Source organism: Ictalurus punctatus, chromosome 20 (assembly GCF_001660625.3).
Source record: "Ictalurus punctatus breed USDA103 chromosome 20, Coco_2.0, whole genome shotgun sequence".
Classification (NCBI taxonomy): domain Eukaryota; kingdom Metazoa; phylum Chordata; class Actinopteri; order Siluriformes; family Ictaluridae; genus Ictalurus; species Ictalurus punctatus.
In genome coordinates, this window is record NC_030435.2 from 2,515,624 (window position 1) to 2,541,407 (window position 25,784).

Genomic DNA, 25,784 nt, shown 5'->3' on the forward strand with positions numbered 1-25,784 from the left:
TTTCCACTTTGGATTTCGGTGCTAGATTTAAATCATGGGGATCAAGGCGGCTCTGCCTAAGGCTGAGCTCTACCTCTACACTGCTGTCCTCTCTCTGGCTATCCTGTGGGCAGGAAGTTGGATCATCGAGGCATCCAGCGGTGAGTTATACCACATTTCTGGAAAAAGCGATGAGAATGGGGTTAATATGGACAGTTTTGTGAAGGATACCACTATATTAGACAGTGATGAGAGGCTCCGAGCGAAACACATTATATCACACACAGAAGGAGGTCTAATTAATATCATCCCAGTAGGGATTTTGTGCTATTTTAAACATTACAGAATATTAAAAGGGGTGGCGTTACGAGTAATTTTAGCCCAGCTGTTGAAAGCTGAAATCAAGAGCTCGGTTCAGTGCGCTTGGATTCTGACTCATTTGTAAGTCACTTGCCAAATGTATAGATGAGAGCTTGCAGGCAGTGGTCATGAATGTGTATGAGATCTTTTGCGACTTACACCAGAAGATGCCAAGCAAAAGATCTACCTCGTGTAAGAGTTATTCAGACTCGATCATGAATCAGTGTCGTCTTTGAATGACATAAATATCACAAGGGGTTTTCAACGCCCACCATCCATCAACGTATTATGTAATACCGTAACTGTTTATTATTCATTTTCCAAGAACACAGTCAGATTTCTGATAAAATAGAGATGGAGGTCTGAATTATTACAGTTTAATAAACGTATGGGTAAGATCTCGGTGTCAGGTTTCGCTCAGTAGTCCTCCAACAAACATTTAATCAATATATAATGTACATTATATAAGATTTATACCGAGAATGATTTCTGTTTATATACTGTATATATCGTCGCCTTTTCACAAGGAACAAGTCATATGTCATGCGATGACGGACATTCATTGGTTTATTCATCTTCAGTAGACGATTTATCCTTGTCAGGGTTATGGTGGATCCAGAGCCTATCCCAAGATAGTCCTCGCTGTAGAACCAAAAATCCAGGGGGTGGAGCTGGACCTGATATAACTCCTCCTATAAACCTGCCCCAACCCCTAACCTTACAACATGGAACAACACATTAAACAACACATACAGGATTTCCAGCATGACACACTGAGTTGTCTCGACTTTTGGGTCGACTCTGTCCAGGTAGGAGGAGCTGGATCAGATCTGACTCCACCCCCTGGACTTTTGGTTCTGCACCGAGTGGTACATGTTTATCCCAGGAACACTGGATGTGAAGTGGGAACATACCCTGGAACAGGACTGCAATTCGTCACATGGCACCACACATTCACACACTCATTTACACCTCGCCAATGTACATACCGGTATGTTTTTGGGAAGTGGGAGGAAACTTGGAGAAAGAGAAAACCCACACAGACACACTGTGAAATTTCCCATAGACAGTAACCCGAGCTCAGGATCGAAGCGTAGAACTCTATAGCTGTGAGCTCCAAGATGCAATATTTCCACATTGAAAAATATAATTACACAAGTAAATGAAATCTACAGTATTTTCTTCAATATGTGCATCTCTGTGCATTATCTGTATTATATATTTTTTTTATTTCCAGAGAATGTTAACCGAAAGGCCTTTAAGGGGAGTGTGAAACCAGGATGGCACTACTTTGGCAGAAAAATGGTGAATATGCTAGAGTGTATTCTTAGACATTTTTACTCAAAGAGGTGAAGATTATTAGTGGCACTAAAAGCCATAATAAAGCTCACTGGGATCGCTCACATCAATTATTCAGTACTAGAGTGCATAGAAGAGATGCACAATTCAGCATTTATGAAAGCTTCATTCCATTTTTATTTGTGATTCTAGATATGATTGACTATAAAACATTCAGGAGTCTGATGTTGCTGGAAAATAATGAACAACAGACAGGTGCTGTGATGCGGACTAATGCGAAAGTCCCAAAGTGATTATTTTCCTATAACTGCACATCCCTAAGTGTTGTATTTCTTTCGTACCACAGAAAGTTTTCAGTGATTCATTAAAAAAAAAATTTTTTTTTTTTTTTTTTTAACAGTATTTACATTTAACGTAACGTCCAGGAAACAAGTTAGTTCCTGTTATCTTTTCACAGAACACTTGCTGCTGAAATAAGATCAGCTCTTCGTAGTGCACTTAGACGTTGTGTAGTGATCGATTTTTCTCTCTTCAGGACGTGGCTGACTTTGAGTGGGCGATGTGGTTCACCACGTTTCGCAACCACATCTTGTTCGCCCTCTCTGGTCATGTGATCTTCGCCAAAATCTGCTCCATGATTTCTCCCAAGGTGGGTCGGGTTGCTTCCCGATAGCGTGTTTTGTCATAACGACGATAACTATTTATGCATGTGCATTTACAGTCTGCATGGGTTGATATACATTTACTTGACAGCTTGTTTACTTATTGAATTGTACTTAATAAACTGGCACCTGTGTGTATATCACTTGTGAGTGTGAAGTTGTTAATTACATCAATAACTGTTTTCGAATTCAAGCACTATAAAGCTGTACCAAATTGTCAGTGTATTGTAATAAATAGAAACTGCATTATTTTTTGCTGTCGGCTTCCTGTGAAGATTGGTATAAATGGATATAAGGTAAAGATTTTTTTTTTTTTAACGCTTTTTAAATGTGCATTTCCATTTCATTTCCATTAACTCATCTTAATAATTGCATGCTTTTTTCCCTTATGCTCGTCTAGTGCTTAATTAGTACTGCTTTACCTTAACTGCGATCTTATTACATTTTACACCACAGCACAGTTGAATTCTCGATCCTGATTGGTCAGAAAGTGTCCATTCAAAGCGCTTGTTCGTTTCTATAGTAACAGCTTACACAGGGATTAGTGTGATGGAAGATCCACATGAATGGATTAAGAAAATGCATTATTGTTGATAGCAGTTATGGAAGGAGTCTCCAGTAATGGTCAGAGGTAATTTAGACCATTTAATCTTAGTTCTCAGTGCGCTATAATAGATTATTTTGCTCTTCTAATGCGTTCTTTATCCTGATCCACAGCACAGGTCTCTGATCTACATGTTGTATGGCTTCGTGACCGTGCTCGTCATCATGGGCTGGACATACGTCTCTCTCATCCTGTCTCACTGCATCCTCCTCTACAGTGTAGCCCTCGTAAAGAGGAAGTGGTTCTGCTTCCTGGCTGGACTCACCAGCTTGGCCACCTTCAAGATGGAACCCTTCAACTCTTGGCAGGTGGGTGGCTGTGCTACTGATTTGTTCTCGTTCATTTCGCTGAACATCTAAATGGACCGTGAATAAAACGTCAGTGTTCAGTCCTGTTAAACATCCCCATGGTAACTAAAATGACGCTCTGACATTTTCATTTCTGATTCTGGAATCGTTCTCTGGCTTTTTATTTATTTATTTGTTTGTTTATTTTTAGGCTGGGTTCGTCACCAGTACCTTCGACCTTCAGGATATCCTGTTCTACGGAGGCTGTGGGTTCTCCATCATGCGCTGCATGAGTTTCGCGTTGGAGAACTGCGAGAAGAAGGACGGCCATTACAGCTTCATGGATTTGATCAAGTACAACTTCTACCTCCCTTTCTTCTTCTTCGGACCCATCATGACGTTTGATCGATTCCACGTGCAGGCGAGTCCCTCATGTCTCTTGTGTCTCATTGCTAGCACCTCGATTACAAAGTTATTATAACCACCAAACTGCTACACAGTCATTTACATAGTCAGTGTATTAAAGGAGTACTTCAATGTTTTCCAACCTAATCACACATATATGCTACACATACAGTACATCCATCTATTTTCTACACCGCTTATCCTACTGGGTCACGGGGAACCTGGAGCCTATCCCAGGGAGGCGGGGGTACACCCTAGACGGGGTGCCAATCCATCTCAGGGCACAATCACACTCACGCACCCATTCATACACTACGGACACTTTAGACACGCCAATCCGCCTACCATGCATGTCTTTGGACTGGGGGAGGAAACCGGAGTACCCGGAGGAAACCCCCGCAGCACGGGGAGATCACGCAAACTCCGCACATACAGGGCAGCGGCGGGAATCGAACCTCTAACCCTTTAGGTGTGAGAGTATTCCTTTAATACTTTGAGCTTTGTAATGGGATGTCGTTCTGTCTCCAGGCCAACAACCCAAACCTGATGCGTAAAAATCGAGAGATGTGGAACATCACCATCCAGGCTTTGGTGCACCTTGGAGCCGTTTTGGTGGTGGATGTGTTCTTCCATTACCTGTATATTTTGACTATCCCGAATGACATGAAGCTGGTGAAAGACTTGCCTGATTGGTCATTAGGTCAGTTTCATCTTCCTATAGTAATGTAACACAGTCATCAAAAGCGACAACACTAATTATCATGAATTATCACTAATTATCTTGAATAGTCCTCAACAGAGGTCAGATGTGACATAAATCCGTATTTAAAATTAGAACAGGTGAAGCAAAAAAAAAAATACAAACATTAGAAACATAGAAACAGATAAATATAGTCCCACCCAGTAGGTTTCTTTTGACTGGTTAAAGTTCACCTGGAGTAAAGTTGGTGAGAGGTGTGCATCTTTCACATCCCGCATCCTTCGCTTTTCCATCCGAATTCGGACTAAACATGTTATTCGCATTTGCTCTGATGGCTGATGCTTTTCCTGAAAAAGCAGAAAAGTACAGTTTTCAGGTGTGTCCCGTATCGCCAAAGTAAAAATTAAAAATCGTCAATATTCGCACCTCAGTGGGCGTGTCTGGGATGGAGCCAGATTAAGAGTAAACACTACAAATCGAATACCTTTGAGTCGTCTAATATTCCAGAATTTTCCTACATCGACATGGATCGTTTTTGTCTACCTTCCAGCTGGTTTGGCGTACTCAAACCTGGTGTACGACTGGGTGAAATCAGCCGTCATGTTCGGCGTTATCAACACAGTGTCTCGCCTAGACCATCTGGACCCTCCCCAGCCCCCTAAGTGTATCACCATGCTGTACGTCTTCGCGGAAACGTAAGTATAAACACATTACATGTACCTTGACACATAGAATAATTTTATTTTTTTTTTAAAAAGCAATTCCTTTTAACTCGTTCAATTTTGTTGAAAATTTCTAGGCACTTTGACAGAGGCATCAACGACTGGCTATGCAAGTGAGCAAAATGAACCCACTCATGTGGGCTATATATATAAACAAGTACTCAGAATGATATATGTTCGGGCAAGGAAGCCAAGATACGCATCTAAAAGGCCTACAGCAGTATACTATTAGGTGTAGAGAACAAGTCTTCCTTTTGTTTACTATCAAGGTATGTCTATGACTACATTGGCGGAAATCATGACAGAATCTTCAAGGAGCTGGTCGCTACAATCTGCACCTTTGTTATCACTACTTTGTGGCTCGGACCTTGTGAACTGGTGTACATTTGGTCCTTCTTCAACTGCTTCGGCCTGAACTTCGAGCTGTGGGTGGCTAAGCTCTTCTCCTTGCCCCCTTTGTCTACCATTGAGGTATGATGCAATCAAAATTCAGTTTATTACACTGTGAAATTTCAGACTTTTAGGAATGTTACTAGACATGCAAACACATCGGGCATGCTGTTATAGGAACATAATCAATGACAGGGTGGTGTGATGCATCCTGAAGTAGAGTATTTTCCTTTTACAACATGCCCTGAAGTGTTTTATCCCTCTTATTACATGTTATACTTTTGTATTTATTAAAAAATTACGTACTATCCATTTAGATGCAACCACTAGTTATGTTTAAATTTGTGAAGGTCCACGAAACAAGTTAGTTCCTGTTTGCACTTATGTTATAGCAACATAAACATTCAGTCATACCCTCAACAGCATCTCTTTTTCTCTCTTGAAGTGAATAAGGCAAAAAAATAAAAAGGCAACTTGCCGTTACGGAGAAACCACAAAAGGCCTGAAACTTTCCCGTGACGGTTACAAAGCGCTGACACTGGAGACTCCTTCCAAAAAATGCTAGATAAACTTCTCCTCGTGGAGAAGAAAATGAATCAACACCTTCTGACCAATCAGAATCCACAATTCAACAGCACTGTAGTGTAAACTGTTTTAATGCAATAAAGGTCTGTCAGGATACACAACGTTATCATATTGTGTGTGTTTTTTTAAAAAATTTTCTTAAAGGGTCTTATGTCTGAGGCAATGTCCCGGCGTATCAGAGGGCTGTTCAATGCTGTTAACTTCTGGCAAATCGTCCTGTATAACGTCCTCGCACTAAACAGCCTGGAGTTTGCTAAGTTGGTGGCCAAGAGACTGTTGTTTAAGGGTAAGTGACATTTTAACACAGTATTATTATTTCGCCAAAAATGAAGTGATCTCTCCAAATATAGTTGATTAGAAGACGAGTTTCGTGATTGGCGTTTGTTTTATTTCCTTTTGAACTGGGAGCTATGAAGCTTGTAGCTATCAAGTCACTCGAAATCTGAAAGAATCAAACTTCACGCGCCAAATCTAATCAGTTGTATTCGGAATGAACTGAAACGTATGCATTTCGGTTCTGGCTGAATTATCCTATTTAACAGTTATGCTGTTTGTTAAAAATTTTCAGTTGTTATAAAGAATAAAACAATGTAAAAACGATATTTTTCACTCATGGGATATCCTATTGCTAAGTAGTGAACAGAACATGAGGATCCTTTTCTCAAAGCTGCTCTGTTTGCTGTTGCTTCTCCCCCAGGCTTCCCTGTGTCCACTCTCTCGGTGCTGTTAGTGACCTACTGCGGAGTACAGCTGGTGAAGGAGCGCGAGCGGAAACACGCCCTGCTCGAAGAACCCGAGCCGAGCAAACCCAAATCCGATTAGACGAGCAGACAGCGCCGTTTTTGCCGAGTCCGAGCTTCTCATACCAACCCAAGCAGTACCCGTCGCCGTGGTTACTGCTCGAAACAAGCCTGTTTAATAAGCACAGGGCGTTTTTTAACTGTGAAAAGGCCTCAAGTGCACTTGTTGTATACTTTTGAAATCTTTTTTCAGAGACTGCCACATAAGAACCAAGTGCATTTTTTTTATTCATTTTATTTAAATCTATTATGGATTGTCTGGAGAATGGGCTTGCCAAATATTTAATGCAGATATAATATATTGAACAATTAAAGATGAGAAAGTCTTTAAGGGTTTGTGTCGGTTGTCGTTGTTGTTGTTGTTGTTCCCATCATCTTAAATGACAGGTTTTGTCTGGACATTAAAATCTACTTCTTATAATCTCTCCAAATCTTTTACTTCATAAAAGTAGTTAATAGACAGCTATTAGTCAGTCCCGCCAGGATTTAGCGATCTCAGAAATGAACGCAAACTCGAGCAAACTCTGCAAGTTTTCTGCAGATTTTGGCCAAGACGCGTCATGTGACGTCATCATAACGTGCATTCCGCCAAAGCTTTCTTCAATTCACGTGAGTCGGACACGAGTACAGCTGAAAGGTCTCATTTACCAACAAACATCACAGCAAAAGTTTCGGCAATTCCGGTAGTTTTCCACAAAAAAGCACAAAATACTCTTAAGATGCATCGCAAAATAAAATGTAAATAAAAACCCTGCAGCAAAATCAAGCATCTTTGACCGCAACAATCAGGAAAAAACTCAGCGAACTCCTGTACGGACTGATAAGTGATTGTTGAACTTAGTGTTGCTAAAAAGGAAGATGATCCATAATGCTTTTTATCCTCTATGAGAAGATTTTTGTACATCATATCATATACACCAATTCTTTCATAAGAACCATGTCCTACGTAATCAGACTTAAACCTGAGCATATTGACTAGTTACTGATATTTTTGTGTGTGTGTGTGTGTGTGTGTGTGTGTGTGTGTGTGTGTGTGTTATTTATGATCCAATGGAAGTAAATTCTATTCTATATCAGAGATTCAGCCCACTTTCTTTAATGATGTGGGTCATCAACGTTCATTTGACCAAAAAAGGTTTCATGCTAAAAAGGTTATTTGGCTTCTCCCTCTGGACGGAACCTTAATAAAGTTTCTATAGAAATCACAAAGAATTTTCCCTTCAGAGAGGGCCCCTTTTAAAATTCCTTTTAAAAATCCGCCAAAGAACCCTCGAGGAACCTTTTAAGGATCGCATAAGGTTCCTCAATTCAAGTTCTGACGTTCAACCCATCCTTGCTCTAGCACAAGTGTCCTATAGTAGACTGGTGTTCCATCCAAGGTGTGTTCCTGCCTCATGGCCAGTGTTACCGGGATGGTCTCCGGATCCACCATGACCCCGACCAGGATAAAGCTCTTACTGAAGATGAAAGTCTTCTTTTAGTTGGAAAGATGCTCTAAAGACCACCATAACATCAACTGGAGGCCAGGAAAAAAGAATGTACTGTAGTAAATGGTCAGCTGCTGTTAAGATCTAGGAAGTAATTATGGAAGGAAGAATGGATGGAAGTCTCCTGGGTTGGACTTGGGAAACCCTTCCCAATATGTAAATTATAGGCAGGACAGCTACATACTAATGCGTGCCAAAGTGTAGGTGATTTGCATTCAAACTCATGTCCCTAAGCAGGATTCTCCTCTTAATATTCAAAGCATTTTCTGCCCTTCTTTTTGATCAATGAGCGTTCTTAATGCTACCTGCTTTGTTTCTTCACCATCTTATCCTTGGTATGGTCTACTTTGCCAACATGTGAGCCGCTGGTTACAGCCTTTTGGTCAAGATGGCGGCGGTAAAGGGGGAGGGAAGATAAAGGTATCTCAAATGTCAGGCCCTCCAAATGTGAGTCCTGTGGCTTTACTCAGTTCTAAAATTAAACACAGCTGATAGCCAGTGGCAGCTGAGTGGCAAAGCTACACTACACCAGCCTCTATTTCTCTCTCATAGAGTCACACTGTTAAGCCGGCCAGTCCAGCAGCGGGAGAGGAGCCGGACACCCTCCTACTTAAATACCACGCTAACGGTGCCCACGAAACTTTGACAAGATGGCCGCCGTGCCAGTGGACCCAGTGACAGAACCTCGTATGTACCAGCAGTCGCTTCTTCTGGGTGGCCTCTGTGAACTTCTTGAGAATGACAAGTTTGTGGATTGTATCCTGAAGATTAAGGATCAGGATTTCCCTTGCCACAAGCTGGTGCTGGCTGCCAGCAGCCCGTACTTTAAGGCCATGTTCCTCTCTGACTTGGAGGAGAGCAAAATACGAGAAGTAGTCCTGAAAGATGTGGATCCAGACATCATGAAGATGATTCTGAGGTACCTCTATACCTGTGACATCAACCTGACTGAGCAGAACGTCCAGGACATCTTCATGGCGGCCAACGTGTACCAGATCCCTTCCATATTTAGCGTATGCGTATCCTACCTGGAGCATAAGATGGTACTGAGCAACTGTCTAGCCATCTTCAGGCTTGGACTACTGCTGGAGTGCCCGAGACTGGCAGCAAAGGCTCGGGACTACATTTGTGACCGCTTTGAGCTCATCATCCGGGACAAGGACTTCCACCAGCTGGGATCTGGAGAACTGGCTGCCATTATCACATGTGATACCCTTTGTGTTGAAAAGGAAGAGATGGTGTTTGAAGCTCTAATGGAATGGGTCGAGTATGATCAGGTTGAAAGGCTGAAGGATCTGCCACAACTTCTGCACTGTGTACGGTTTCGTCTGATGCCACCTGCTTATTTTAAGGAGAAAGTGGAGGGGCACCGGTTCATCAAATCCAACCAGGAGATCCAGAAAGATCTACAGCTTATCAAAGATGCACAAAAGGGACTGCTTCCAAAAGTTAGCAAGCCATCAGGCAAGAAGTCAGGAGCCAAAGTAAATGTTGAAGATGAGGATGAAAATGACGAGGGTCTGCTTCCTGGGATCCTGAATAATAACCTACGCTTTGGAATGTTTCTAACGGACTTTATATTAATGATTAGCGACACGGGGACGGTTGCCTACGACCCTGATAAAAATGAATGCTACTTAGCCTCTTCATCTACTGAGATACCAAAAAATCACTGCAGCTTGGTGACCAAAGAGAATCAGATCTTTGTGGCTGGAGGGCTCATTTATGACGAGCAGAACACGGAGGAACCGTTCAGCTCTTACTTCCTACAGGTAACATTTCAGCAAATCTATTATTCTTATGATCTCATACCGGTGTTGTTTTTTTGCTTACTTGTTGTGTACCAACAGTAAATTGGTCCGCGTTACAAACGCATGCAGTATGTCACGCATCATTTGCTACATACACGATGCCAGGGATTCATCTAGCCCTCCTCAGGGATCAATACGCTATTAAAACAGGTGGTAGGGCTACAAAGCTTATGAATCATTTTGGCTACTTTATACATCATGACCTCGGATGCTATTATCATATTACGAACGTCGTGGACTTGAACTGTTTTCCTCAGCTCAGTGATTTAGCTTAGAGAGTACATTTTGTGACCGATCGAAGCAAAGAATAGCGCAAGCTCATTTGTATGCTGCATGCTTTCCCATGTCTCTCTCTGCCAGTTTGACCCCATGAGCTCTGAATGGCTCGGGATGCCCTCGATGCCAAGCCCCCTCTGCCTCTTCGGACTCGTTGACGCAGAGAACTCCATCTTTGTTGTAGGTGGAAAAGAGCTGAAAGAGGGAGAGCACGCTTTAGACACTGTCTTGATCTACGACAGACAGTGAGTACAGCCGAGGATTCATTTTAATGAATACAATGCATCTTTACAAATATTTTCAGATTTGCAAGCCAAATCACAGGTTCATATTAACGTGTTTGTTCAAACGTTATCATTTCTATAGTAACTTGGGATTTGTATAGTGGAACCTCCACGTAAACAGATTTAAAAACATGGAATCGCTGATATGGTGAAGTTTTATGTAAGGAGATGTTCGGCATTAAAATGTTTGGAAGGAGAGAGAGAGAAAAAAAGAGGGCCTGGTGAGGGAACGACGGTTTATATCTGCAATACTGTAAACGATAACAGGATCTAGCTTGTTTTCTCGTGAACGTTCCACCAGATTAAATATAATTCAATTGTAATTACTGGCGAATTGCATCACACCACCCTGTTGTTGATTATTTTCCTATAAGAGCATGCCCAGTCATGTTTTACTGTTAGCATTATCTTTATGGGTTCCAACCTTGTGGTAATTGAAATTTTAAATGAAATGTATTTTTTTTGTTGTTAATATGAACTGAAATAAATACATAAACACACAAGAGGGTGCCAATAATTTAATACCAAGCATTACATCTAAAGTAAATTTATTGTTAAAATATAACAATAGTTATGGTCATTGTAATTTTTCACAACAATTGAATTAAAAAGCAGTTCACATTTGGATCGTACTGTAGATGTTTACTGCTCAGATGCAATAAGGACATCATCATCATCATCATCATGTTTTTGTTTTTCTTCATGTAGATCTTTCAAATGGGGCGAATCAGACCCGGTTCCGTATTCAGTCTACGGCCATGGGACCGTCTCGCATAACGGGCTCGTCTACGTCCTGGGTGGAAAATCGGACAGCAAGTATGTTGGTCTTTCTTCTTTGGTCTAAACTAGCTATAGGAACACAGTGATATTATGCTAGCAAGTTTCGCTCAAAGAATTCCTTTAGCCACCACAGATTCTGAGTTTATGTTATATAAAAGGAAGTGCCTGAGGAGAATGTGCGTCTACAATCCCGCCAAGTTCGAGTGGAAGGAGCTGGCGCCCATGAAAACCGCTCGTTCCCTGTTTGGTGTCACCGTCCACAAGAAGAAAATCTACGTGGTGACAGGAGTCACTGACGACGGCCTGACCAGCAAAGCTGAGGTTTATGACATCGCTAAAAACACGTGAGTGACACGCTCATCTCAAGCCCTACTTTATAACCTTGGCCTTACACATTTTACAGTAAACTTCCTGTTCTTCTTTATCCTCTCTGAATTTTCAGCGTGGAGCGATCAAATCTTCAACTTCTTTTATACTATTCTAAATAATTTGTCAGAAAAGTCCGGATGTCGATCATTTCTGTAAGACTTATCTGAAGTGACAGAGGGGAGATGGAGCTGATGCCATCATTGCCATCTACTGGGCTGGGATGGTAGTGCAGGTTAGGTTTCAGGGGGTTATCTAGAAAGCAACAGCTCTAATATATTTTCTAAAACCAGATAGAAATACTAGATGCTTTAATATTATTATTATATTATTTTTGGTTTTGCAACTTTACATACTTAGCCAGTTTCTCAGTCTCACAGTTTTGCTTAGCTAATATGCTAATCATAAATTTTGTTACTCTAAAGCCTAAAATATATATTGCCTACACCCCAATTCCAACCCAAGCTGAAATTCAGACATACGGTTTTTCTTCATTCAATACATTATTTTAAAAAGTAAAAAAAATAAAGAAACAAGGTATTTTATATTTAAAAGGACAATCGCTATCCTCTGTGAGGGATGAAATGTTAAGCCAGGTTGCTAGCCATCGGATAGTCAGTTTCCGTTAGCATTATTTAGCTACAACCAGATCTAATGCTAATAATCAGATCTAATCCTAAAAACATATTGCGTACACCTCAATCAAACTTTTATGTAGCAAGATGCCTCGCATCATCCTTATTATACCACAGTAATAATAATAAAAAATATTAGCTAGCTAGCTAGTTCCCTTGCTAGCCCTGCTGATATCCCACATGTGAACGTGTCATATTTTGAACAGTATTGACATTCGAAGTACAATGGACAATGATTTAAGCGTTTATTGCATTACACAGAAAGTAAATTTAGGTTCAAATACTGTTTCACATACTTCTGTCCCATATACCAAATTTCCAAATCACTGGTTCTGTTCACTCACATTGTCGCACTGTAACTATGGTGAATTTTATAAAACAGAAGACAACTAATATTTCTAGGGTTAAAAATTTAAAGAAGCTCTGTCGTGTGACCCAGGTGGTCCGAGTTCGAGGAGTTCCCCCAGGAGAGAAGCTCTCTGAACCTGATCTCGCTGGCCGGCAGTATGTACGCCGTGGGAGGCTTCGCCATGATGCCCAACGACACCACAGACAAGCTGGAACCCACCGAGATGAATGATATCTGGAGGCGAGTCATCGGCTCATATGTTGATAATCGTGAGCAGGGACGTTTCTTGCGACAAGTGGTACAAGCGGTCGCTTTTTAACGTAAATACGCAAAAATCTGCCCAACCATGGCAGCTTGCTAGTGCTAGGATTTCAGCTTGTAAACGTCCGATCTGTAGCCCGAAGTATTCCCTACCACCACAACAACCACCACCACCACTTCCACCTTCCATTTGTCTTGGATTTTAGCTTATGAGACTTTACACTCGTGTAAATAATCCATTAATGAGTGTGACTATTTTAAATCCCACTCTGAACAGGAACTCTTATCTTACTCTTACATCTATAATTTGGCCAAAAACACCAATTGTAAGTCCCTCGTTACTTCAAATGGGTTTTGGTTCTTTACTTTCGCATTGGCGCTATGAGATGAATGTTGCTAATAAGTAAAGGAAGCTTACAGCTACCTTTTCAGCATCTTTCAACCCTTCAAAAGTTGTTTGGAATCACTCCAACAGAAAGCGATTCTATTCATATAACAGTACATCCCGAGTCGTTTTATTCGCCTCATACCACAGCAATTCGCTCACGATTGATTACATCACGCTTTTCGATTTATTAAAGAGTAAGACGTCATAGTTTTTAATCCATTTATAGTTACATTTAATGTCGTGCAAGGAAGAATCGGGTAGGAGGCGTGGCCGAAATATTCCACGGCCACGCCTTGGATGATGATACGGATATCATCTTTCACATTTGATCGACATGATCTGCGAATTGACTAGAACGCAAAGCTTTTAAAACATTCATTTATGTCTTTTTGTCAGTGTGAATTTTAGTTGCCTGATGATGCTAATCCTGATCTCCTGGACCTCACAGGTTCGATGAAGTGGAAAACTGCTGGTCTGGGATGCTGCGGGAGATTCGCTACGCTTCAGGCGCCACGGTGTTAGGTGTACGCCTGAACGCTTTACGACTCACCAAGATATAATCGACAAGCGCGCGACACCTATCGCACGTGAAGTTTAGTGTGTGATGAGCACTGGAACTATTGCCGGTTTCCACAATCAAGTATACGTGTATGAACTTTAAATAATAAAAGAATTGTAAAAAAACAAGCAAAAATAACAACGAACGACCCTGGAAGACGTGCGAGTGTAAAACCCGGACAGCAGGTGGAGACGGAGAACGGACCATTTTTCATCCGATGTGAACTGTTGTGTCTGCAGAAAAGTGTGGTGTGATTTCTACATGTCTGAATCAAAGACATCTTTATTAGAGAGTTATGCTGGATTGGATTTGAGTCATAGATCCGTCTTGTGATTTCGGACATCGCAAAACAGCCATGTATCGCATCCATAAAACTTACGACAGGTAACATGGACACCATTTATGTCATTAGAACATGTTTAAACAAAGAGAAACGAACAGAACAGGACAGAATGATACAGCGTTCAGTGAAAACACAGAAGTACACGTGTGTGAAGAATGAACAAGGAGCTTTTCTTTAGGCTTTCACAGATACAACAGTACAGCAGATGAGAGAATACAGACCAGGATTAATTACACTATATGCTCTTTCAACGCACAACGAGTACAAACAATATTCCAGACACGCTGGTATCACTACAAACACTGTAATCCTTTAAATTGGTACTTTTATCATTTCATCATATAAACGCCCAAAGGCCAAATCAAGGCGTGAGGACTGTATTTCTGGACATAGATTAGAACATCCTGAAATGTTTTATTCCAATAAACATTTTGTAGTGATTAAAGAACAACACATTAGTATTATTATTTTTTTTTTAAATGCATTTAGAGTTACTTCTAATGTTGAAACAAGTTAGTTCCAACACTTCTTTCCTCACTAATCTCTCTCCCAAAGTAAAAAAGCAGCTTGTTACCGGAAACTCCTCTGTCCTGAAGATCTTAAAGCGCACCTATTATGGATTTGAAACATGCCTAATTTTGTTTTAAAGCTCTCATACGATAGATTTACACGCATCCGAGGTCCACTTTAACGCGCTCATGATTTAAACTGCAGCGTTACCCCCCCCCCCCCCCCCCCCCCGGGTCACAAACGACTCGTTCGACGATCCGTTCTAAAATCCTCCTTTCAGAGAGCATACTCTACTCTGATTGGTCAACCACTGTGTTTCAAAAAGGAAACGCCCACTACCATAACGAGTTTCAGCTCCGTCTGCCAGCGAGCAGCCGATGAAGATCAGAGGCGGGGCTTTATGTCACAAACCTACGTAGGTTAGTACAGGAAGTAAAGTCCGGAATCACTAACGACTCGATTCAGCCGTTCGGAATCGATTCCTTCTTTTGGGAGTCGATAAGTCGGTTCGGCGTGCGCTTTGATTTTTGAAACTTTGCAGACGTTTTTACGTTCACCGACGGCAACGTATATAACACGCTGCATGAAAGGTGATATTTGAAAAACCGTAATAGGTGCGCTTTAAAGTTACATCTTTATTTCTGACTCTTATAAAGCACGGACACTGGAGACTCCTTCCATAAACTGACTTAGAAACGTGTCCTTACACAAAGCCTATATAGCCGTATTAACGATTATACATGTTTATATACAGTGCTGTGCAAAAGTATTAAGCACACGCAAAGAAATGCTCTAGAGCAAAGATACATTCGAAAATAATTCAATTAAATGTTTGGACTAAAAAAAAAAAAAAAACAATTCCATAAAGAGCAGTAAACAGCAATAAACAATACGAATCAATATTTGGTGTGACGACCCTTTGCTTTAAAATCAAAATGGTCCCAGGTACAATTTGTGCAGTTTTCGAAGGAAATGAGCTGTAAGTTTTATTGCGCACCGTGCAGAACCAGCCACGGTTCTTCTGGAGACTTTGACCCAGCAGCAAACATTATGTTGTGGGTTTTTTTTTTTTTGTCTGAAAAGTGGCCTCTCATGTAATATCCTGCCGTGTTTACTGACATAAAAAACAATTTCCGTAACATTTAATTTTGTGCTGGAAGATCTAAAACGTTTATATACGGACTCGATCACGAAGAGGTCATAAAATAAAAATCTATAACAAAGTCTGTGCTATTTAAAAAAAAAAAAAAAAAAACACAACGGGTGCGTAAGACTTTTGCACATTTATAAATCCAAACTTTTTTTTTTTTTTAAATAATTAAATAAAAAAAATGCATGTTGTGAAATTATACAATCGTCGTTTTTGAGAACTGTTTGGCGGAAATCATTAGAAATCACGTTGCTAAATTTCAAAGTACATTAAGGCTCACTTCATTAAGAGTACATACCGCATTAGTCAACATGAACGACCCATGAACTTATAAATATATTCATCGATGCTATGAACGATGCACAATGCACGTGTAGATCGTGTGACTTAATCTCTTGAAGAGGAATTAATACGCCGTTACCGTGTGTGATCCTAGTGGTGCATCGATGCTGTAATACATGGTTTGTTCGTGTCAGTTATGAGAACCTCAAATGAAAGCTTTTATTGTTCGTCGTTATCTGAAAAATCTTCTTAATCTTCTTGAGGCTTCCGTTACAATACGAGCGGGAATATTTCGCTTTCTGAGCACTTGAATAACATTCACAACGGATAGAAAATAGGAATTTTAGTGGGTCTCCATGGAGAATTGGACTTTATAGTCCGGAAAGTATGGTAGTCCATGTAGAATAACATTTTTTATTTATTTTTTTTAAAAAGAAGAAAACTGCAATAACAACAGAAGACTGGCTTTTACTATAAGAAATCCCAACGAACGTATTAACGACTTCAAACTAAGACAAGAACTTATATTTGGCCTGAAAGAAATACTGCTGTGATACACGGGTGCACGCAATACAACATATTTAACACTACACTAACACACTATACTATTTAAGTAGTATAGTCGAGCTCTTAGAGGTGCAGAGATAATCCGGTGAATAAATCTTTACCTTATTTGCATTCTGATTATATTCGAAGGAAGAATGTTCAATAATAAGGGCTTGATTTGATCAAATTAAGACGCTTCGTCTAGACGTCTAGTGCCGATATAGCGTTGGATTATAATGGTCAACGTTTCAACACCGTTCACGATGCATCATCACAGTATTGCATTTAATATACAGTATTGTGCAAAGGTTTTTAAAGAAAGGAATTGTAAAGATCCTGTGAGGTGAACACAAAGCATCCAAATAATCAATATACTGTACGGGTATATTAAACAGTAAAACGATTAAAAATTCACATTAAATCAAACAATGCAAGCTTTGAAGGAGGTTTCTTAGAGAACTACATTTCTCTGGAACGTTTTCTCCCCTAACCGCCCCTGCCAAAAATTGAGACTTGGTACACTCTTAGAAAAAAATATGCTTCTTTAAAGGCTCCTTAAAAAGGTTCATTAAAAAATGAAAGGCTCATACCCTATTACAAGGGTTTCACATTGAACCCTTTAAAGATAGAACCCAAGAACAGAGTAAGTCCTTATCAGAAATGTTTTTTTTTTTTTTTGGAAGCTAAGAACCCATATTAATTCCTTAAAGAACCTTAAAAGAACATTTTTTTCCTATTAACTCTGTAATTATTAGGTACAAAGTCCAAATTAGGGGTCATTATTCAATTAAAACAATTCATTTTTTCTCTACTGCAACTAATACAGCGGACTAAAAGAAAAACGCGCATTTAAGGCAAAACGTATACAAAAATATACCGTATGTCAGCTAAGACTTTTGCACAGAGCCGTATATAACAACGCATATGTTAATCAGTTGAAAATGTTGAAATTCAGTATAGATTTTCGTTTGTTTATTCGATAGTTGCTAGCATTTTTAGTTCTAGAGGAAACGTTTTACGTTTGGTTTTAGCTTCATTTCAGATTTTAAGTTACAAAGCAGCGAATTCATATTTAAGTCCAACGGAACTAAATGTTCTCTTCTAGCTCGAATTTAATTGTAGTTTTTCGTATTTAACGTCAATAACGCCTACGTACGTCTACGTCAGTTTACACGGACGATGTTTTCCGTGCTACCAGGCGAGCTCGTCCTGATTCAGTGCATCACGAGTGACAAAAATGTGTCTGATCACAATGATTTGTCTCCAATCTCTCAATACATCACATGAGAGTGTATCAGAACATACCGAGCTGTGTCTGGACTACACTCATTGCCTTTACCATTAGCACAGTGTTGCTACACTACATCCATCCCAAGAAGATTCTCAATAAGTACTATAATATAGAATAATATTTTAACTCCGGTCTGCTTTGAGCAAGGTGGAGTGCCGCCTTGGCGCCAGTTTGGATCGTCTGGGACAAAACTCCCGCTCCAACAACAAGGAAGTGCTTTAAATTCATATTGTAAGGTGCAGTATGCTTTGGGCATTAATACACATTGACATGTATACATCACGTGGAAAGCCCTCGAGATCAAAAACAATACAATTGAGAGTTTAGAGAGACTTATAGAGACTAACTAGGAATACTGATGGGGACCATAACAACATTCAGACCTCTAACGCATATCGCCAATTAAATTCATATATAAATTCTTTCAGTTGTTACCGAATAAATGGGAAGACACACACATTAACATCGATTAACTTCAGGTCCAAATCTTCACGTACTTGCTTTCTTTTAACATCGTGAACCATTTAATCATATTGTTTGGACAAAGAAGTTTGTACAATAGAATGGATAATCCTTAAATCTGGTGCAATTCCAGCTTTAAAATTTTAGTAGGCGGGGCTTAGGAAACCAATGAACAAAACGTGGTAAGAAAAAAAAAAAAAAAAAAAAAAGAGGTTTTTTTGGTTTGGTCAAAAAACAAAAAACAACAACAACAAAAAAAAACCCTGCAAATTTGATTTATAGTCATCTATCTTTTTAGGTGTATTTAATATCACCTTGAGTATCATAACACAGAAAAACTGCATTTCACATTTCCAGGTAGGTTTAAAAGATTGCTTTATCAACTGCATCTAGAACAAGAACTACATTTCAGTCCTTCTGAATTCCCGTGGAATGATAAGACATACAGTATGTAATGCTATAATATGACGAATATTGACCTTAGCTATAATTCTCCAGTATATTCAATATATATAGCAAATATAACTATACTTACATACCTACATAATTTGATTTTAATATTAATGGCAGCTACATTTGAAGGCTATATACTGTAATACCAAATATGGCACATGGGTTTTTACCTCTCTCAAGGTAACAGGAATTTCTTTTCAGGCTGAGGAGCATTAGATACTCGGTTTATACACAAAATCTAAACAGGAAGTACCTCTAGCTTGGCAAGGAAACAGTTCAGTAGTTACGCGTCTCTCGAGTGGGTCCGTGCGGTTGGGAACACAGAATGCTGTCCGACGTCCTTTGGGTCCGAAGAACACCGATCTGTGACATACGCCGTACTGTCGGGGGCGGGCTCAAACTCTGTGGGCGGAGCCTCTGTGGAAGGGTCCCTGACCTGAAAGCACTTTTCGCGATGAGCCTTCAGCATGTTGGAGAAACGGAAGCGCTGGCCGCACTTCTCGCACGGGTACGGCTTCTCGCCGGTGTGTGTGCGCCGGTGCCTCTTCATGTTAGGACGGCTGGTGAAGCTTTTCCCGCAGATCTCACATATGTACGGCTTTTCACCTAGGACGTGCGAACGTGAAGTCTTAGTAAACATATTTCACATATTAAGAATGATAAAATATTGCTTTGTGGTTTGTTTGTTGTTGTTTTTTTTAAACAAAATGATGACCACTTGGTGACTCTCTACATGTGTCCAAACCTCGAGCCATTTCAAGGATAGGAAGCAAAGAAGGGATGCAAGGAAAGGAAACAAGGAAGCACAATCACGGACTTGAGTCATTCGACAAACTTCCCTCGAGTTGTCCATTAAGATGTTGGCTGCAAGTCAATCATTCATTGATTCTTCTCTAATAACCTGGTTAGGGTCACGGTGGATACGGAGTCTATCCTGGGAATGCTAGGTATGAGGCGGGAATACACCCTGAATGGGATGCAGCTCATCACAAGGCGCTGTATAAACAATCAATCATTCACACTTAGGAGCAATTTAGAGTTGCCAATCCTCCTACAGAGGAAGAGGTGGGCGGAAACTGGAAAACCCAAAGGAATCCGACATAGACACAAGGAAAACATGCAGAACTCCAGACAAACCGTAACCCAAGGTTAGGACTGAACCAGGAACCCTGGATGTGTGAGGTAGCAACGCTATGAGCTGCGTTTCAGTATTGTTTTTTGACCGTAAGTGATGCCGCTTCGCCGAAACGAGCGAGGACGCCTCGTTTGGTGGTAGTTCCTCCGTTCTCGTGTCCTATCCTTGAATACTTTCCTCAGGAAGAGGAGCTAGGATACAAAGAACGAAATGCAAGCAAAGGAAACCCAATTAAGGACCAGGCCTCCTAGAGGTTATTCGACCCCTCTGAATCACCAGTTTACCTACAGGTATGTTCCTCTTAGGTGTGAGGAATGCCCCAAGGTACATCCGAGAGTCAGGATTGTATCGGGGGACCACAGTTGCACCTCTGATTCAATACTGGGACGTAGATTCAATCACGCTTATTGTGTTTACGGGCTTAAATTTACCACGGGTTGGATCAACACCAGCTCTAAACCCAGCTTTCCGAGTAAAAACAGCCCTCGTAGAAGAAGCTCTCTGTGCAGGACGGGGTAAAATACGAACGAGTAGAACATTCCGGAATCTTAAATCTGCGTTTAACTGCGTCGAAACGTTACCTGTGTGAGTTTTCATGTGTTCGTCGAAGTACTGCTTCATGTTGAAGTCTTTGCCGCACCACTGACACATGAACTGCTTGTGGCCGATGTGGATGCTCATATGCGATCGCAGCTGGTACTTGTACTGGAAACGTTCATTGCAATTCTGCAAAACACGCAGTCAGAGATTAAACAGGTGCTGTTCGCCGAAAGGCTGATTATGCAAAGGTATAACACGAAACATTTACCTCACACGTGAAGGGTTTCTCTCCTGAATGCTGGAGGAAGTGGACTTTGAGGGACATGCTCCGTTTGAAAGACTTGCCACACGTCTCGCAGGTGAACGGCATTTCCTTCGTGTGAGCTGAAAACGCAAGCAACTGTTCAGGAAGCTTTAAAACACAGTGGCTTTGGCCTGCGTCCAGATTATTGTCAAAAGGCTGCTAACTCACCAACCATGTGCTTGCGAACATGAGCCATGGTAAAGAATTTCTTCCCGCATATCTCACAAGTGAATTTTTTCTCAGCGTAACCGTGGACGATTTTATTGTGCTCGTGTAGGGACCAAAGCTTCTTGAAGTCTTTGCCACAGGTAAGACACTGAGAAAAACATAAGGGGACAAAAATAAATGACAGAGCGCATGGAGTGTTATATACGGTAACTTCAATCAGAATTTAGGAGAAGCTATTCATCCGAGTCTCAAGTAAAGCGATACTTTATTATCGCCGCAGTAAGACAGAACCCGTGTGTACCTGTATGTTCTTCTCACAGTCAGTCTGCTGATGCAGGAGCAGCTCACTGTCCCGAAGGAAGCAGGCGCCACACTTGTCACATCCCTGCATGTAGTTATGCTCAACGTTGGCGTGCATCTCCATGTCCCAGCTGTTGGTAAAGACCTGCGGGCACCTCACGCACGGGAAGCTCCGCCTCTCCTCCAGTCTCGCATCCTGTCCTAGGCCTTCCTCTTCATCCTCCTCACCTCGCACACCCCCACATCTACCACGCCTTACCCTCATACTCGTTCTCATCGTAACCGTGGCCATGGCATCCACCGAGGATCTGGTTTGTCTGCGAGATCGCTGAGGCAGGAATTTGGGAACGCTGAAATCCAGACGCGCTGCTTCTCGCGCCTCGTCCTCGCTTGGTACCTCGTCTTCGCTTTGGTCTCCGTCTTCCTCCGAGTCGCCGTTGTCCTTCTCTGCCTCGAAGCCAGCGGGTGCCGTAGACGAGCAGCTTCCTTCCAGGCCTTTGGACACATTTAGCGTCTGGTTGTTGAGATTGAGCTCGACAATGATCTGCTTCCTGCTGAAGGAATCGTCCGAGTCTCTCGATACATCCATAGTACACTCCTCCTTGCCTGTCCCCAAATGCTGTCTTTCTCCGACGTGCGCAACGTACGGGCTCCTTTCGCTCTTCGCACCAAAGATCTTGGCGCTGGATGCGTCCTGTTCCTGCTTGATCTCCATTGAGAAGTCACCGACTCCACCATTTCCGTTGCTGTTGCTCCAGGGCTGGATGTCCCGCTCAGGCTGTTCGTCCCGCAACGAGCCACGTGAGAGCAGTTCGCGACATGACGACGCCACGTTGACCATCTGAAGCACGGTGGCGGCGCGCATCACATCGCGTGCATTTCCATTGTTCACCAGCAGTCTAGATGTGTAGATGAAGTCAAGGATCTGCACAAATCCCTGCGGTCGCAGTGCCTCCAGGGATAGCTCGACGCGCTGCAGCTCTTTACTGGAGGCGAAGAGCGAGTGGAAGAAGGGGCTGTAGGCAGCCAACACGCCCTTGTGTGCCTGGAACGTGGCCTTGTGGCGTAGAAGCACGATGTCCACATCGCACAGGTCTGGCTGCAGTAACCGCTGCTCGTTCAGACGCTCCATCAGGAAAGTGCAGTGCAGGGCCATGTCCTCCACCATGGAGTACTCCCCTGATGGGTGCTCAGCGGTCTTCTCCACTATCAGCTACACGGAAACGGGACAACGTGTGAATAATGAGACTGTGCCAATGCAACATTGTGCTTACATGCAACTGGACAACTTTGTCATTTTACGTGCAACAATTCTTTCAGTTAGATATACAATAAATATTTTCCGGCAGTCTCTGACCCCGCCCATCCCCACAATTTCACATCTAGGCCCCTTTCCCAAAGTCCGAAGGCGGAAATTTCCTGGAAAGCCGCGATTTATGTGTCTGATAACCAGTCCCTGCAGGATTTCGCAAGTTTGTGATCGCAGAAACGAACGCAAAATCGACCGAGACGTGTCATGTGACGTCATCACAACGCACGTTCAGCCAAAGCTCTCTTCGATTCACGCGCGTCGAACATGGATACAGCTAAAAAGTCTCGTTCACCAACAAACATCACCGCGGAAGACAATTTCCTGCGATTGCAATTTCACCAACTCGAGTAGTTTTCCACAAAAAAAAAAGCTCAATCACAAATTTTTTAAAAAGACGTAGAAACATCGAGCATTTTTGGCCGCAACGATAAATCCTGTACGGACGTATAATATATTTGTACCCTATACTTAAATAGCGTAACGATGTAATTTGAAGCAAGTATATAAATATAAAGGGTTCCACTACATATGAATGTAGTGCAATGTTAAACAACATCACGCCACCGCTGATTGAATAATGCCTTTCTGAAATCCCCAGCTCAGCCAACAAACAACCTTTTATTCACAAATCCAACTGACATCAGCCTGAACTTCAAATCTAAATCTACTTCTGCCTCAAAAGCTCCCGTAATTCAACCCGGAAATAAGGAACCCATCTTGCATCCTGAACTATTCAGCGTTCTGCTGGAAATGCAGTACCTAACACGTGTCTAAGAGAATAATCATGATGAAAAGACATTTTTAAAAAAAAATCACGACTCTAATGTTTCTTTCTCCGATGAGACACAGCTCCTCAAGAACACCGGCAAAGTGGTGTGGTCTGTCTAACGTTACGACCCCAGAACGCACGTACTGCTTACGCTACAATGCTAACGCAAGCTTGATCAGTTTTAAGGGGCGGTCACGCTTCCGTTCACACGCACGCGAATGCTGGAGACCGTAAACGCAAGCTCGCGCGAAGATGTTTCGCTGCGTTCCAAATTTCAAGTTTGGTCACCTACGAATTTGTATCACACGAAGACGTGTGACCAATAGAAGATCGACACGTCACCGCGACCTCTTCAGGAAGTCCAAGATGGAGGGAGCACGGATTACGGCGGTGTCGGACCATCCCGTTTTATACAACACAGCTTTAAAAGAAGCTTCAAAAGAGAAGCTGCCTGGATTGTGGTGTCGCTGCATACAGGAACGTCCATCCATCTATCCATCCATCCGTTTTCTGGAGCCTGTCCCCGGGGACTTGGGGAACGAGGCCGGGGACACCTGGGACGGCGTGCCGACCCATCGCGGGGCACGATCGCGCGTGCACACTTTGGACAATTTGGAAAAGCATGTCTTTGGAATGGGGGAGGAAACCAGAGTACCTGGAGAAAACCGCTGAAACACGGGGAGAACATACAAACGCCGTGTACACAGGGCGGAGGCGAGAATCGAACCACCAATCCCGGAGGTGCGAGGAAAACATGCTAACCGCGATATATTTATAATCGAACATTGAAACGAATATTAACAACAGTGCACGCATCAATCAATCAATAAATAAATAAACGCCTTGGAGCGTGATGACATATCTGGTCGCCTACCATAAATTCGCAGCGGATTTCGCATGCTGAAAGTCCAGTGTAGCCCCTCCCACTTTTAATTATAAGGGGGCGGGACCCCCAATTCCAAAATGTTGGGGTCAAAATGTACACAAAATGTAAACAGAGGCGTGATTCTGCATAATTTCTTCCGATCACAATCGATGCAGGGAGGTATTACGAATCACAGCGTTCCTAAAGTATCTTTAAAAATGATAACACCTTCACAGTTCTAGAAAACTCTAGGATGACAAGGTGCACCTTTAAGGAAAGAACAGACAGGTTCTGTCCTGCACAGGAGTGCTTTCTCTGCTCCAACACACCACCTTCACCTCAATCAGGTGCAGGGAAATCACTCAAATGTGCAGGACATGGAGTAAACAATGCTGAGTCACACACACACACACACACCCACACACACACACCTAAGAAGAAAAGTGAGGCACAAATAAGTCATGCACTTGGAAGCTTTGGAAATGACTGACTAGGAGAAATATTAATAGTGTGCTATGAGCTGGTCAGGCCTACAGCCACAAACATCAAGAAAGCGTTTGCAAAGGCCTGAGCTGAGCCGAGAGAGCGATCCGGAACACAAGATCAGACCATTATAATCCGCTGCTCTTTGGTGCAAACCAGCTCCGATTCTCCTCCCCGGGATGCGCGCTGTCCCTCTCCATGAAACACCCGAGTTCCGCTTCACATCTACGCGGCGTCCTTTGCGTTCACACGGCTGCCCTTTTCCTCGCCATGTTCGCGTGCGGAATGAGGGACGTGGTGATTGGAGCTCGGAAATCATATGGGGCGCACCGGTCCGGTGCAGTTAAAGCGACAGCGGTGCGATTTCACTCCGCTCGCGCTCTCGCGCGCGCGCATTAAAAAAAAATAAAATAAAATGTTTTATTATGACCCCATAATTTAGGCTACAAGTCAGAATCGTGGACGCGCTTTCAGTCTATTTGGAGCAGCAAAGTGCGACTCGTGGGAGGGGTGAATCTTCGCATAACATCATCATAAAGTAGTGCGCAAAAAAAAAAGGAAGTTTGTGAAAGCACAGAAATATGGCGCTTCTCTCTCTCTCTCGTGCGTGTGCGCGCGCGCTCTCGTTCTCTCTCTCTCTCGCTATCTATCTCGCGCACCCGGAGCGCAAACGCCGTTCACGCGTGCGCGCGACTGCCGGGTTCAGAGAGTTCGTGGCAGAGTTGAACGGGTTCAACACAACCGAGTGAACCGTGCGCGGTCATTACATGCACACTCTGGCCACACGGGGGCGCGAGAACACCGCAAACAAACACCACTGCTTCCTTTTCAAAAAAAAAAAAGAAAGAAAGAAAAAAAGAAAGCAAGCAAGCGCACGAGGTT

General features: G+C 42.2%; 3 protein-coding genes across 4 annotated transcripts; 2 read left to right on the forward strand and 1 right to left on the reverse strand.

Moving 5' to 3' along the window:
• Positions 1-7,124, forward strand: hhatla (hedgehog acyltransferase like, a). Its single transcript, XM_017496145.3, has 11 exons — positions 1-140; positions 1,577-1,644; positions 2,174-2,287; positions 3,018-3,212; positions 3,403-3,612; positions 4,125-4,296; positions 4,847-4,991; positions 5,096-5,131; positions 5,288-5,489; positions 6,138-6,279; positions 6,691-7,124. Exons 1-11 carry the CDS (start codon positions 35-37, stop codon positions 6,813-6,815), a joined length of 1,515 nt encoding a protein of 504 aa, XP_017351634.2. The 5' UTR covers positions 1-34; the 3' UTR covers positions 6,816-7,124.
• On the reverse strand, positions 41-25,519 carry zbtb47a (zinc finger and BTB domain containing 47a). 2 transcript variants are annotated; one of them, XR_008398549.1, is made up of 8 exons: positions 25,029-25,519; positions 21,475-22,686; positions 21,174-21,321; positions 20,970-21,085; positions 20,743-20,887; positions 19,280-19,632; positions 4,530-4,643; positions 41-158 (listed from the first exon to the last, which is right to left on the reverse strand). XR_008398549.1 is itself a non-coding variant. In XM_017496142.3 (6 exons), the coding sequence occupies exons 1-6, from the start codon at positions 25,029-25,031 to the stop codon at positions 19,310-19,312; spliced, it is 1,947 nt and encodes a 648-aa protein (XP_017351631.1). In that variant the 5' UTR covers positions 25,032-25,519; the 3' UTR covers positions 14,375-19,309. The 2 variants fall into 2 exon arrangements, 1 of the variants encoding a protein (XP_017351631.1); XM_017496142.3 differs by lacking the exons at positions 41-158; positions 4,530-4,643 and having other exon boundaries at positions 14,375-19,632.
• klhl40a (kelch-like family member 40a) lies at positions 8,491-16,538 on the forward strand. Its single transcript, XM_017496144.3, has 6 exons — positions 8,491-10,052; positions 10,452-10,612; positions 11,360-11,467; positions 11,590-11,775; positions 12,872-13,021; positions 13,879-16,538. Exons 1-6 carry the CDS (start codon positions 8,931-8,933, stop codon positions 13,988-13,990), a joined length of 1,839 nt encoding a protein of 612 aa, XP_017351633.1. The 5' UTR covers positions 8,491-8,930; the 3' UTR covers positions 13,991-16,538.
• Positions 25,520-25,784: the final 265 nt, after the last annotated feature.